General features: G+C 56.8%; 2 protein-coding genes across 5 annotated transcripts; one reads left to right on the top strand and one right to left on the bottom strand.

Moving 5' to 3' along the window:
* Positions 1–13,417, top strand: CACNB3 (calcium voltage-gated channel auxiliary subunit beta 3). 4 transcript variants are annotated; one of them, XM_030816656.1, is made up of 13 exons: positions 1–176; positions 7,791–7,913; positions 8,128–8,250; positions 8,707–8,822; positions 9,121–9,185; positions 9,402–9,421; positions 9,616–9,696; positions 9,887–9,945; positions 10,113–10,222; positions 10,841–10,992; positions 11,233–11,328; positions 11,448–11,597; positions 12,059–13,417. In XM_030816656.1, exons 1-13 carry the CDS (start codon positions 135–137, stop codon positions 12,371–12,373), a joined length of 1,452 nt encoding a protein of 483 aa, XP_030672516.1. In that variant the 5' UTR covers positions 1–134; the 3' UTR covers positions 12,374–13,417. The 4 variants fall into 4 exon arrangements, with proteins under 4 accessions (XP_030672516.1, XP_030672517.1, XP_030672518.1 ...); XM_030816657.1 differs by lacking the exon at positions 1–176 and adding an exon at positions 1,463–1,961 and having other exon boundaries at positions 12,059–13,227; XM_030816658.1 differs by lacking the exon at positions 1–176 and adding an exon at positions 1,976–3,410.
* Positions 819–3,369, bottom strand: LOC115836312 (translation initiation factor IF-2-like). Its single transcript, XM_030816660.1, has 2 exons — positions 2,990–3,369; positions 819–1,372 (listed from the first exon to the last, which is right to left on the bottom strand). The coding sequence occupies exons 1-2, from the start codon at positions 3,365–3,367 to the stop codon at positions 1,160–1,162; spliced, it is 591 nt and encodes a 196-aa protein (XP_030672520.1). The 5' UTR covers positions 3,368–3,369; the 3' UTR covers positions 819–1,159.
* Positions 13,418–13,833: the final 416 nt, after the last annotated feature.

Below are 13,833 nucleotides of genomic sequence, written 5' to 3'. Positions count from 1 at the left end.
AGGCGGCGGAGCCGGGCAGGCGTGGGGCGAGGCCAGGCGTGCAGGCGGGAGCAGCGAGCAGAGCAGCGGCCGGGTTCTGCTCCCGCCTCGGAGCCCCTGGCCCGGGGGAGGGGGAGAGGCCGCTAGCCTGGTCTATGTCTTTTTCTGACTCCAGTGCAACCTTCCTGCTGAACGAGGTAACCGTGGCGGGGGGTGTGGGGTCGTGGGAGGGGGGGTTCCCCACTGGGTGGGAGGAGAGCTCCGCTCCAAGCTAGGAAGGGGGCACGCGTTTGGGGGAGACTGCACCGATGGGGAGGGAGGGAAACCGGAGGAAGTGAGGCCAGGGGTGGAAGAGGCACCGGGTTAGAGAGGAGGGAGCAGCCAGAGCTGGCAGCTTCCTAGTACTGGGATTGGATGGGAGGAGAGGACTGACTGGGGAGCCAGAAAAAAGGGGCTAGATTACAAGAAGGGCTCTGCCAAGATCCCCTAGCGCCTGTCCCTGAGTTCCCTGGCAGCCTAGCAGCCAGAATGGTAGGGGCCTCCACCTGGTTCAGATCTTAAAAACTGCTGGGGAGGAGTCTAAGTCTTCCCAGAAGGCCTAGCTTCTGCCTCAGTTTCCCCATTCAGTGCCCAGGGACTGGGATCTGCCCAGCTTCCTGGCACACTTAGAGGAGAAGCTAGAATATATTCTGAAACCTCCCAAGAAGGTTTCAATATATTCTAGCTCCCAAACCTGATTATTCAGGCTTTTCCTCTTATGTCTTGCTTCTATGACTTGGGTACCTGCCAGCTGCCAGTCTAACAACTCTCTCCTAGAAAGAATCAGCAGGAGGAGCCTCTCCCCTGATCCTTTATTGCCCTCAGCTCTCTCCCTTTATGCCCAGCCATGAAAAAGAAAAGAGGTTAGGGCTAATGGATACTGACAAGCCATGTCCTGTCACAGGACAAGAAGTCACCAAGTTGGCATTAGAACTGGAGTAGGCAGGTGTGGGTGAGACGAGAAATGAAAGGGGCATTGGGTAGCAACCCAGAGATATGAGAAGAAGGAAGGAAGCTCTGAAGCTTCTGCAGGACCCAGGGGATGTGCCCAGGTATGAGGAACTTGAACCCATCTCCTGGGGATGGTTGGCATGGCAACACATGCCTCAGGGGCAGACTTAGACAACCTTGTCACAGGAGATTACAAGGAGTGTGAGGAAGGAGTGCTGCCGATGGCAGATCCGCTGTTACCTACAGCCCCAGGACCTTCTGTGGGTGGAGAGTCCCAAAAGGAGAGGCCAGGAGAGTGGATGGGAAGAGAAACAGCTGCCTCCGCCACTGCTTTCTTCATTAGAGCCATCTTCCAGGAGAAGAGCACCTCGAGGGTCTTACTCTTTGACACCTCTCCAGGCCCCTGAAAGACAGAAGGAATTGAAGAGAAAGGATGAAAGAGGGGGATACAAGGAATACTGCGTAACTGGGTGAGGGCACAAAAGTGGGCAGTGTCTGGGAACTTCCAATACAGAAGAATCCAGTATATGCCCAAACCCCAGTTGGTGCTGGACTCAGGAGAGGAGATGGTCCCTTCAGCCACAGGGGCTGCAACAAAGTTGTTTGTCAAACCTAGCATGAGGAAGGTGCTTGGCAGGGCTGCTCTGGGCCACCCACAGTAGACAGACTAAAGATGTCACTCTGAAGATGAAGCCTCTTCTTCGTCTTGCCAAGATAACACCGATAAGTGACCCAGGTGGGAAGCCACTTGGTTTGGGTGGGCTTTCTCTCTCCCATGCACAGTGCCTTCTACCATAGATCTTATTAAGCCATGTCAGAGTTTTGGATTTCTGATTCTCCTCAAGCCTAGGAGGGATGAGCCTAGGAGATTGCTGAACTCCCGGGTGTGAGAAATTGGGAAAAGGACTGAGCTCAGGGCCAAGAGCATGGGCACCAGGAGGCCTCCAGGTGTAACCCCTGGTCTACCCACATCCTCCTCGTGGGGCACAAAGGTAGGCAGTCAAAAATCAAAGAAGGAATTTTGCTCAGGAGATGAAAAAAGGAGAGAGCTCAAATGGGTGGATCTTTGGGGAAAGTTTCCTCAAGATAAGGGCTGCGGCTCTCTTACCTCAAATCTCAATGCTCCTGTGAAGGAGACTGAGTGGTGCAGAGTGCTACAAGCCCTTCTGCTAAGCGGAGAATCTGGCCTTACTCTAGTGACTCCGAGGAGACTGACCCTTTCCTCTCCCAACCCCAGTGTAGCCAGGATCCCACCCACAACTATCCCCCTACCTCCACCCTCTGGCTTCTTTCCCCCTCCCTTGAGGCTCACCTAAAACAGCCCCTTTCTGCCCCAGTTCCCACGGATGCCTTGGCACTGTCTGGCACAATCCTTGGCAGGGAAGTGGGGAAGGGAACCCCCATCCTGGCAGGACTAGGACAAAATCTATCCGTGCAACAGGTGTGGGGAGGCCTACCCAGCTCACGGAAAGTTCCCCCCTTCTCAAGGGTTGGGCAACACCGCCTTTGCCGCAGCGTCCCCGTACTGAGGGGGCCGGGCAACCTGTTGGGGCAGGAGCTGCCGTCCTGTCATTAGCCTGGGGGCACCAAGCCCATTCCTTCCCGGGACCACTGCGGGGTTTGCTTTCGGAGCCTCCGGGACGCACGGGCCCAGACCCGCACTGCTGTCGCCTGCGACCCCTCCCCCGTCTGCGCTTGTTCCCGCGCCTCTTCTGTCTCCCAGGGTCTCCCCATTTTCTTGTCCTCCCCGTCCTCCCTCTGCCTCTCTCTCTCCGGTTTCCTCGACACCTGCGGCCTCTCCAGTCTCCGCCCGGGTCGCGTCTCCCTAGCGGTCTCAGCGCCCCCTCCCTCCCCCGCCGCAGCCCTTTGTTTCCCGGCGGAGTAGTTCCTGGGTTGCGGAGCGTCTCTGTCTCCGCATCTCTCCTCGCCCCGCCTCCTCCCTGCCTGGATCCGCCCTGCCCGCAGCCTCTCCTCCCCTTCCTCCCCGCCGCCACGGCCCCGTAGGTGCTCGGGGACCCACCTTCCACCCAGCACGGGTCCGTGCCCCTCTCCCGGCCTGGCCCGGGTTCCCCGGTGGCCGCCGCCCCCGCCTTCTCCTGGGGAGGGGGTCAGGTGGGCGGGCACTATTGTTGTAGGAGCCGGCGCCAGATTCCTCAGCCGCGCTCGGGGTGGGACCGGCTGGGTTTGGGGGGGTGGGGTGGGGGGAGCGGTGATTTGAGCTCCGAGCAGCTGGTCTTCGCGGCTCGCTCCCTCCTTCGCGCTCTCTCGCTCCCCGCCGCCGCCCGCAGGGCTGCGGGGCTCGGTGGCATCTCCCGGGCGCGGCCCGCAGTCCTTGCCCCTGCCTCCGGGCCGCTCCCGCCCCCGGCGCCGCTCGCTCCCCCCACCCGGACTCCCCCATGTATGACGACTCCTACGTGCCCGGGTTTGAGGACTCGGAGGCGGTGAGTGCCCACGGTGAGGGTGGGGGCGGGGAAGTTGGGGTGACACCTCCACTCCCTTCAACCCTTTCCCCGGTTCAGGACTTTGAAAAACGCCTCAGTGGCAGGGCAAGGTTTGTAGGGGGGCGCCCTAAGAACGTGGGGAGATGGATTTTCATGCCAAGCGCTCCCCAGCGACCCAGACTCAGACCCTGGGGCATCGGGTGTGTGCAGAGAGGGGGCAGTATAGGAGGAAGGGCTCAAGCAGGTGGCTCCACGGCCCAGGAAAGAGGGGTGGGAGAAGGCAGGGCTGGAGGCCGAGGGCACAGAGGCGCTGGAGAGGGAACACGCCATGTCTGGAGTTCCAAATTCTGGATTTCTGGGGTCTGAACACAACAGCCAGGAGAGCCGCCGAGGTGGTTGGGAAGGCAGACATTCCAGACCTCTTGTGCCTCAAGCAAAGGACACATCAGGGAGCTGAGAGGACATCAGGGAGCCAGGGACCAGCCTCTTCAGACAGACGGATCCTAAAACTTGAGGAGCCCCATTATTCCCTTCCACCACCTCCATCGCTGCGCATTGCCTCATCCCCTCACCCTTTCTCTAGCCCAGTTTCTCTCCCAGGCTGAAACCTGGGCGCCCAGCACATGGGTAGGCCAGGTGACTGAGCCCCATCTATTCCACAGCCCCCTGCTGAGGCTTCCTCTGAGCAGCGGGCATCCTGAGCTCTTGGCCCAGCATGGAGGGCCTGGAGGTGAAGCCAGAGGAGCTGAGGGCCTGGGGATGGAGAGGAAGCGCTTTGCTCAGAGAAACAGGCAACCGATAAATATTTAATTCTCCTCTTTGCTTTTATCTCCTGACCCACTGAGACAAATCAGCTCATTAAGCAGTGATTCCCGGAGCTCAGACAGCAGGGAGAGTGCCTGGAAAGATGGGGCAAGAATGCGGAGCAGCTTCTCAGCCCCTTGGAGCTGCCAACTTTCCCCCAAATGTCCTGTAAGAAGGCCTCCTTAGGAGTGGACCACTAGGTGGCTTGGAAGGGGCCCCGATAGGTTGGAGCACCCCTGGGTCGGAAAGAGGAGTTCACTTTCAAGTCTTCTCCCATCACTTGCTGCCAGGCCCAGGATAGATGAATGCTGACGTTCAGAATAGGCAACTTTCCTTTTCTGGGACTGGGCTCCTTCTGGGCCCAATTCTCCGTGGGGCCTCTGGGGCTAATTACGTTGCTGCTAGAGCAGATCATTTTCAAGGCTCTGGTGGACACCTCTTTCTGACAGTTGAAGGGACAGCTGGTATAGCCCAGGGTGCCAAGGTGAGCTTGAGAACAAACCTCTCCGTGGGGCTGGACAGCCCTAGGAGGTTCTTCCCATCCCTGGTGAGAAGGCAAGGGCTATTGCAAGGAACAGACTGACATGTGGATGGTGTTGGAGGGCAGCCTACTGACCCATTGCTCCCTCCCATCTCTCTCTGGTTCCTGATCACCCTCCCCCACTTCCCTTGCTCTTGCCTGGCTCCTTGCTCTCCCTGAGGCCCCCTCTGAAGCAGTAGGAGGGAGATCAGGCTCTAAATAAATCCAACGGCTCATCTCCCTCCTCTCCTTCCCCCGTGCCAGGCAAGAGAGGAGCTGCAGCCTGCCCACACACTCACTAGGCAAGGGGGGCACCACCAGGGCACTGTGCCAACTCCTGGCAGCTCCAAAGTACTGAGACACTGGCTATTTTGGCGTAGCAAGGTACAGGAAAGGTAAGACCCTAGATCATGCTTGGCAGGGCAGCCCTGGCCTCCCCAAGTAATACCGGAGCACTAGAGATGAGTGAGCCTGGGGGACTTGGGAGTAATGGAGAGGGGGTTCCATTCTGAGCACAACTCATTAAACATTTAGGGAGAGATCCTGTGATTCCCATCCCAGGGTGAGAGGTCAGGTAACCCAGATGCCCCAGGCATTATGATTACTAAATTAGGCCGCCAGTGGTGGCTCACACCTGTAATGCCAGCACTTTGGGTGGCCGAGGCGGATCACTTGAGGTCAGGAGTTGGAGACCAGCCTGGCCAATATGGTGAAACCCTGTGTCTACTAAAAATACAAAAATTAGCCTGGCATGGTGGCGCATGCCTGTAGTCCCAACTACTCAGGAGGCTGGGGCAGTAAAATTGCTTAAACCCGGGAGGCAGAGGTTGCAGTGAGCCGACATCGCGCCATTACATTCCAGCCTGGGCATCACAGTGAGACTCTGTCTCAAAAAAAAAAAAAAAAATTATTAAATTAAACCAGGTGTAGAGACTCATGCCTATAATCCTAACGCTTTGGGAGGCTAAGGTAGGAAGATGGCTTAAGCCCAGGAGTTTGAGACCAGCCTAGGCAACATATCAAGATCCTGTCGCTACAAAAAACTAGTAGGCATGGTAGCGCATGCCTGTAGTCCTAGCTACTCAGGAGACAGGAGGATCGCTTGAGCCCAGGAGTTCGAGGCTGCAGTGAGCCACGACTGTGCCACTACACTCCAGCCTGGGCGACAGAGCAAGACCTGTCTCTAAGTAAATAAATAAAATAATAAAAATAAAGATTACTAAATTGGGCTGAGAGCCTGGAGCACAGGCAGAAAAGGTCAGACTCCTCTTTTAGCACGGTGCTGGGCCTCTGGAGGTACCCGATGTATCTGTACCAAAGCGAGTGGTCATCTGCCTTGCCTCCTGCCTCCCAGCCTGTTGGCCCCTGTCTGGTCGCTTCAGACACCAACATCCCACAGAAGTTTCTCTTGTGTCCTAAGACCCCTGGGAAGGAGGTCCCTCACCCTGTGCAAAGATTATTTCTGGGGTTCAACCCCCACTTATCCTGCTGCCATCCAGCCTCATTTTGTTCTCAGGAGAGATGAGGAACAGCCGGCGGACTACTCTTCTGTGAAATGAAAGATCTTTCCCCCTTGTGCTATCTTCAGGCCTTTGGTCTACTATAGACACTGTCTTTAGCCTAAGGCTCGAGAGCCTGGGCTGACCCCTAGCTGAACAGCCCTCTTGCCCAAGGCAGGGTGGGGGTAGAGGGCATGGTGGACAGTAGGTATGTGATTTTGCCTTCTCCTCTGAGAGTCTGGCCTCTGCTGCCTTCTGTAGGTGGTCATGCCCAGTGAGCTTGAGAGAATGTTCCTCCACCCGAGGACATTCTAAAGCCCCTTCCCCTATACACACACACACTCCTGCATGAACCCCTTATCTAGGCTTATCCCTTCTCTCTGCCACTGGCATCTCAGAATTGTGGGAAGTATCACTTGACGCTTCTCCCCACAGAGAGGGAAAACTGAGGCAGGAAACGAAAGACTCCCTTTCCCTAGACAGAGGAGGAAACCCAGAGACATCCTAACTTCTGGGCTCTTGTCTCGAAGTCCAGCATCCCTTACTCATTTGTGCCTCTCCCTCATGGCCTTGAAGCTGAGCTCTGTGACCGTCAAATGCACCTTCACTGCCCAAGACCTTTCCTATGGGCAGGACTCAGAGACTCTCCTTGCTCATGTTACCCCCTCCCCACATCCCCGGGGTCCTGCTCCGTAGCTGGGTTGCCTGGCACTAGCATAGCCTTCTTCTAGGGCTGATATCCCCTGGGCCTGGGAAAGGAGTGGGGAGATGTAGGCCAAGTGGTAGGCGTGGCCCAGCCTCACCTGCACCCAGGGAGACAGCTTTGTGTTCTTCTTGGTCTGTGTCTTGTTTGCTGCCCACACCTGGCCAGTTGCCCCAGCAGGTGTGGGAGGAAGAAAAGTAGGGGGTGGGGAGAGCAAAGGGGAGGTAACTTCTAGGAGCTGGCAGCTTTGTGTCCTCCTCTTCACCCTGGAAGGGTAAGGGCTCACCATTTGGGAGCCTTCAGAGCCTTGTTGGAGTAGGGAAAGTGGGATCTTAGAGGGCAGATGGCTGGATCCCCACACTCAGGACTGGTGCTGTGCCAACCAGCGTCTCTTGACTGTTGCGGCTGGCTGGACTCCTGCCAGGCATCTTAAAGGGATGATGTCCAGGCTGCTTTGCAGGCTGCTGTGAACAAGAGGGCTGGGTCTCCTGGATCCAGAATCATCTCTAATACATCATCTTCAGCACACCTCCCTTCCCTCGGCTCAGAGGACATGTTAGAGGGGAGAAAAGGGAGGAAAGAGAGAAGTGAAGGCTCTATTCAAAGCTGCAGTATTAATAGGCTTGGGGGAGGAGGGGCCCAGATCTTTGCACCTATGAATTGGGCTAGATTTCCTGTAGCCTCAGAGGCACTGGGGCCCTTCTCAGGGGATAGGAGGGGCCATAGGGACCCAGCCACCTCCTTGGAGATGGAGAAACTGGGGGCAATAGAGGCAACACTGTAAGGTGAGGAGGGTGCCTCCATAGCATCCTTCATGCCGGAGCCTGGGAGTCACAGCCTCTTTCCCAACCCAGGGTTCAGCCGACTCCTACACCAGCCGCCCATCTCTGGACTCAGACGTCTCCCTGGAAGAGGACCGGGAGAGTGCCCGGCGTGAAGTAGAGAGCCAGGCTCAGCAGCAGCTTGAAAGGGCCAAGGTATACTTTCTGGGCATGGGGCGAGACAGGAGGCCAAGCTAGGTGGAAACCTGCACTCGGTCCTAAGTCCCAAGGGGTCCTTGGGCAGGATGTCCTTGAGCGTGAGAGGGTGTGTGTGATGGGCAGAGGCCACGGCCTTCTGCTGTTGGGGCACTGAAGCTGGAAGGGGTGCTTCGAGGCTTCTCTCACTTGCACTAATGGCCAAATTCTCCAGCACAAACCTGTGGCATTTGCGGTGAGGACCAATGTCAGCTACTGTGGCGTACTGGATGAGGAGTGCCCAGTCCAGGGCTCTGGAGTCAACTTTGAGGCCAAAGATTTTCTGCACATTAAAGAGGTGATTGACCCCCCTACTTCCAGAAGCCTCTAACACTTCATTTGCTTGCTCTTGCTCCAGATCCCAATGCTTCTGACTTCAATCCTCAGTCTAATTCCCCAAGCTAATCAGCTCTTCTCCTTAACACACACCTGTCCACCCCTTATATCTAAGATCTCATCCCCAGGGTCTCCATCCTTCTGAGACCGGGCTTGGGCATCAGTCTCCATGTCCATCAAGTGAGCAGTTAGATTAGCTGCCTCCAAGGTCCCCTGTGACAGCTGCAGTGCCTCACTCAGAAATCCTGGGTGGCCCGAACTTGGCTGACCTTTCCCCTGGCCCCTTCTGCCCACCACCCCTTGCATTGCATTCCTCAGACCAGCTCAGTGACTGCCTCGCTGGCTGCTTCACATTGAAGAGCCAGGACTAGGGCGGGGCGCTCCTCTCACCAACCCTTCCTGCTCCACCTACCCCTAGAAGTACAGCAATGACTGGTGGATCGGGCGGCTAGTGAAAGAGGGCGGGGACATCGCCTTCATCCCCAGCCCCCAGCGCCTGGAGAGCATCCGGCTCAAACAGGAGCAGAAGGCCAGGTGAGAGTTGGGCTGTGAGTCAGTAAACACACCCCAAACACTTGCACTGTACCCACAGGACACGTCACCATGCATGCCACACACATGCATATCCCCCTGAAATACACATACATATATGCCCAGCTCTACACACTCACACTAAACAAATCTACAAACACGAATGCACACATATTGCATGTACACCTGTCTCACTAGATAAAGCATATGGAATTGTGTACAATTATTAAATAATGCATAAAACATACATACACAGAGACACATTCTTCTCTCCCTCTCTCTCGCCTCCCTTTCTTCTCAGGAGATCTGGGAACCCTTCCAGCCTGAGTGACATTGGCAACCGACGCTCCCCTCCGCCATCTCTAGGTAGCCTCCCCCCAACCCACCCATTTTGGGTAGGTGGGTAGCTAAGACACAGGGAAAGGGGGGATCCTGCCCAAGTGAACTGTGTGGGAAGGGGTTTGTGGAGAGATCAGAAGGGGTGGGGAGAAGCCAGTATCTCCCCTGGGGATGGGGATACTATGCCCCCAGGGACCTTTCCCCCTTCACCAACTTTAATCTTGTATTTCCTTTTCCAAAAAGCCAAGCAGAAGCAAAAGCAGGTGAGTCAAGGAAGGGACCTGGGCTGGGGGGATCATGGCTTATGGCTCTGGGGACAGTGTTCTAGGCAGTCATTGTTGGAGGGCAGAACAGAGAGGGGAGGGAGCCCAGAACCTCTGGATCTGCCCTCACGCCAACCAGGCATGAGACAGGCACCAGGGCCATGGTTTCTACTGACCTCATGTCCATTCTGCAGGCGGAACATGTTCCCCCATACGACGTGGTGCCCTCCATGCGGCCTGTGGTGCTGGTGGGACCCTCTCTGAAAGGTTATGAGGTGAGAGGAGGTCCTTGACCCCAAAGAGTCACCTCTACCAAGCCTGCCACAGGAAGTCCCTAGGGAAAGTGGAAGGTTGTGTCTCCTCCCTCCAGGGTGTGTATGTGGAGGGCGTCAACTCTGGGGCCATGCACTGGGGAGGCTGCTTCTCTCCAAAAGGGCCCTTCATCAGTGCCATGCCCTCCCCCAGGTCACAGACATGATGCAGAAGGCTCTCTTCGACTTTCTGAAACACAGATTTGATGGCAGGTAAGCTGCCCTGGCCTGAGGTGGCCTGAGAACCAAGGAGAAGCTCATGGCCTACTTCCAGATGCCTGTAGCTAGTCTTCTCTAAGGGAAGAGTTAGTGGGAGCTGAGTAAGGAGAGGCTGAGGCACAGGTTTAGAAGCAAGCTGTGATTCTCCACTCCCACCCCAGGATCTCCATCACCCGAGTCACAGCCGACCTCTCCCTGGCAAAGCGATCTGTGCTCAACAATCCTGGCAAGAGGACCATCATTGAGCGCTCCTCTGCCCGCTCCAGCATCGGTGAGAAGTCCCCACCACCTGCTTCTGTGCCCACTCAAGCGCCAGTGAGAACCTTCCTCCTCCCTTTTCTTTTTTAATTTTTTTTTTTTTTTTTTTTTGAGATGGAGTCTCACTCTGTCGCCCAGGCTGGAGTGCAGTGGTGAGATCTCGGCTCACTGCAACCTCTACCTCCTGGGTTCAAATGATCTTCCCATCTCAGCCTCCTGAGTAGCTGGGACTACAGGCGCCCATCACCACGCCTGGCTAATTTTTGCATTTTTAGTAGACACGGGGTTTCACCATCTTGGCCAGGGTGGTCTCGAACTCCTGAACTCAAGTGATCGGCCCACCTTGGCCTCTCAAAATGCTGGGATTACAGGCATGAGCCACCATGCCTGGCCCCTCTTCCCTTTTCTCTTCCTTACCTCCTTGTCTTTCTGCCCAACTCCTCTACCTGCCTCCAGGATTGGCAAGAACACACCCCTCCTCCTCAATTCCCATTCCTCTGCCTGTCCAGGCTTCGATGAATGCCCTTTTCCTCCAATTCCTTCCTATCCACCATTCGGTAGCCCTCAAAGCCTGCTGGAGTGAGCAGCGGGCAGAGCTCCTGGTGAGCACTGCTGCTGCCTCCCTCCATAGCGGAAGTGCAGAGTGAGATCGAGCGCATATTTGAGCTGGCCAAATCCCTGCAGCTAGTAGTGTTGGACGCCGACACCATCAACCACCCAGCACAGCTGGCCAAGACCTCGCTGGCCCCCATCATCGTCTTTGTCAAGGTGTCCTCACCAAAGGTAAGTCAGCTGGACTCATGGAGGAGGCCCACAGGGCTGTCCTACTAGAATGTGGCATGACTCTACTTGGTCCCTGCCTGGGGCACCTGAGTTCCCTTTTCCTGCTGTCCTTAACACGACTCTGAGTCATCCTCGCCTGCTACTGATGCCACAAGTGGAGGAAATGCCTCGCTCTGCCTGGGCTCAGCTCTGCCCAGAGTCCTGAGAGACTCCAGGCCTAGCTCTGCCCTCCCTGCTCAGGTACTCCAGCGTCTCATTCGCTCCCGGGGGAAGTCACAGATGAAGCACCTGACCGTACAGATGATGGCATACGATAAGCTGGTTCAGTGCCCACCGGTGAGTGCCTGGGTCAGCTGCTCCTGTGCCCACTCCCCCAGGGCTGCGGCAGTGATAGAGATGGGTGGGAGGCTGCTGCTGAGGGGAAACCAACGTTGCGCCTTCCTCCCCCTCCCCAGGAGTCATTTGATGTGATTCTGGATGAGAACCAGCTGGAGGATGCCTGTGAGCACCTGGCTGAGTACCTGGAGGTTTACTGGCGGGCCACGCACCACCCAGCCCCTGGCCCCGGACTTCTGGGTCCTCCCAGTGCCATCCCCGGACTTCAGGTAACCATTTCCAGTGGGCAGAGATGCTCAAGCTAAACCAGCCAAGGCACTGCCCCTCCCTGCCCAGAGGACTGTCCTTGGCCTCCAGTTCAGCATGCCAAAGGATTGTAGAACTTTCAGCTCTGCTGTACAGAGCTAGTACAGGCGGGCAAAGGAACTTCCTGAGAAGAGAGGGAATCAATCAATGAGATGGATACGTCAGAGATTAGTTTCCTAGGGTTCAAGAGAAACACAATCTCCAAACCTGCTCCCAGGCTGCCTTGAAGGCAGAGCCTGAATTTTGCGGGAGTTGAAGCTCCAGTTTTCCCTCTCGGAAGAGGGAAAATGCTCCAGCATGCTTCTTCCTTGCACTATTTCCTGTACTGGGGAATTGAGAGTTGAGGGGGGAAGAATCTCGCACCTCACCAGAAGACAAGGTGAGGTCTGTACTGCCTCACTGAGAGCTGTTGTGTGGCCCCCAGAACCAGCAGCTGCTGGGGGAGCGTGGCGAGGAGCACTCCCCCCTCGAGCGGGACAGCTTGATGCCCTCTGATGAGGCCAGCGAGAGCTCCCGCCAAGCCTGGACAGGATCTTCACAGCGTAGCTCCCGCCACCTGGAGGAGGATTATGCAGATGCCTACCAGGACCTGTACCAGCCTCACCGCCAGCACACCTCGGGGCTGCCTAGTGCCAACGGGCATGACCCCCAAGACCGGCTTCTAGCCCAGGACTCGGAGCACAACCACAATGACCGGAACTGGCAGCGCAACCGGCCTTGGCCCAAGGATAGCTACTGACAGCCTCTTGCTGCCCTACCCTGGCAGGCACAGGTGCAGCTGGCTGGGGGGCCCACTCCAGGCAGGGTGGCGTTAGACTGGCATTAGGCTGGCACTAGGCTCAGCCCCCCAAACCCCCTGCCCAGCCCCAGCTTCAGGGCTGCCTGTGGTCCCAAGGTTCTGGGAGAAACGGGGCCCCCTCACCTCCTGGGCAGTGACCCCTACTAGGCTCCCATTCCAGGTACTAGCTGTGTGTTCTGCACTCCTGGCACCTTCCTCTCCTCCCACACAGGAAGCTGCCCCACTGGGCAGTGCCCTCAGGCCAGGATCCCCTTAGCAGGGGCCTTCCCACCAGACTCAGGGAAGGGATGCCCCATTAAAGTGACTAAAGGGTGGGGTGTGGGCACCATGGCATGAGGAAGAAACAGGGTCCCTGAGCAGGCACAAGTCCTGACAGTCGAGGGACTGCTTTGGCATCTGAGGGCCTCCAGTCACCTCACTGCCACACATTAGAAATGAGACAATCATAGCCCCCCCAGGGTGGCACACCCATCCGTCTGCTGGGGTGTGGCAGCCACATCCAAGACTGGAGCAGCAGGCTGGCCACGCTCGGGCCAGAGAGTGCTCACAGCCGAAGCTCTTGGAGGAAAGGGCTCTCCTTACCATGCCAGGAAGCATCTTAACATGTGACAGGACCAGGGACCAGGAGCATGGTGAAGCCAACTGGCAGACGGGAGCCAACCTGGATGGGGGTGTGGGGAAGGAGGGCATGTGTAGCAGAGAACTTAGGGGGGCCTCCTTGCCTTCTTTCTCATTCTTTTGCCCTGCATCCTGTCATTTCTGTTCTTGTCCCTCATACATCCTAGGAGAACCGGGCTCCAGACTTTGTTCCCTGACTCATAGCTGCCGCTTGTTAGGTTAGGGTTAGATGGGGAGAGACAGGGCACAGAGGACCTGTCTCCCCGGCTACTCTTGCCTTATGGCTCTAGTGTGTGACCTACAGAGCATGCTCCACAAGCCCCTGCCTCACCTCACTGTCGTCACTAATAAACATCATGCACAGTCCCTCCGGCTTCTGTTCTGTCTGTGATACGGCCCAAGCCTGGTGGAGGGAAGGATGTGTTCGGGCCGCCCTTCTCTCAGAGGATCTGTCCAGCGGGAAGGGGACAAAGGCAGAGCTGGGGAGGCACTCCACTCCCAGGCATCCCCACTCCTCATGCCCAGGTGTCAAGAGGGAGACATCCAGCAGCATGGAAGGGGCTTGTCCTGGGATGTGGGGAAGAAGATGCTCGGTCACGGCTTTACAGTATCCTTGCGCCAGGCCAAAAAGGCCCTAGAAGCCCCTACAACTTGAACTCTGTGTACTAGGCCAACTCTTTCTGTGGGGTAAGAAGAGCATGTGAACAAGAGGAGTGTGGAGGGAGGACTGCAGCCCTGCATTCCTCTCACCACAGCCTGATACAGCTGGGTCCACCCGTCCT

This window comes from Nomascus leucogenys, chromosome 8, assembly GCF_006542625.1.
Source record: "Nomascus leucogenys isolate Asia chromosome 8, Asia_NLE_v1, whole genome shotgun sequence".
Lineage (NCBI taxonomy): Eukaryota > Metazoa > Chordata > Mammalia > Primates > Hylobatidae > Nomascus > Nomascus leucogenys.
The sequence above is the reverse complement of the archived record's forward strand: the minus strand, read 5'-3'. Positions and strand labels throughout refer to the sequence as shown.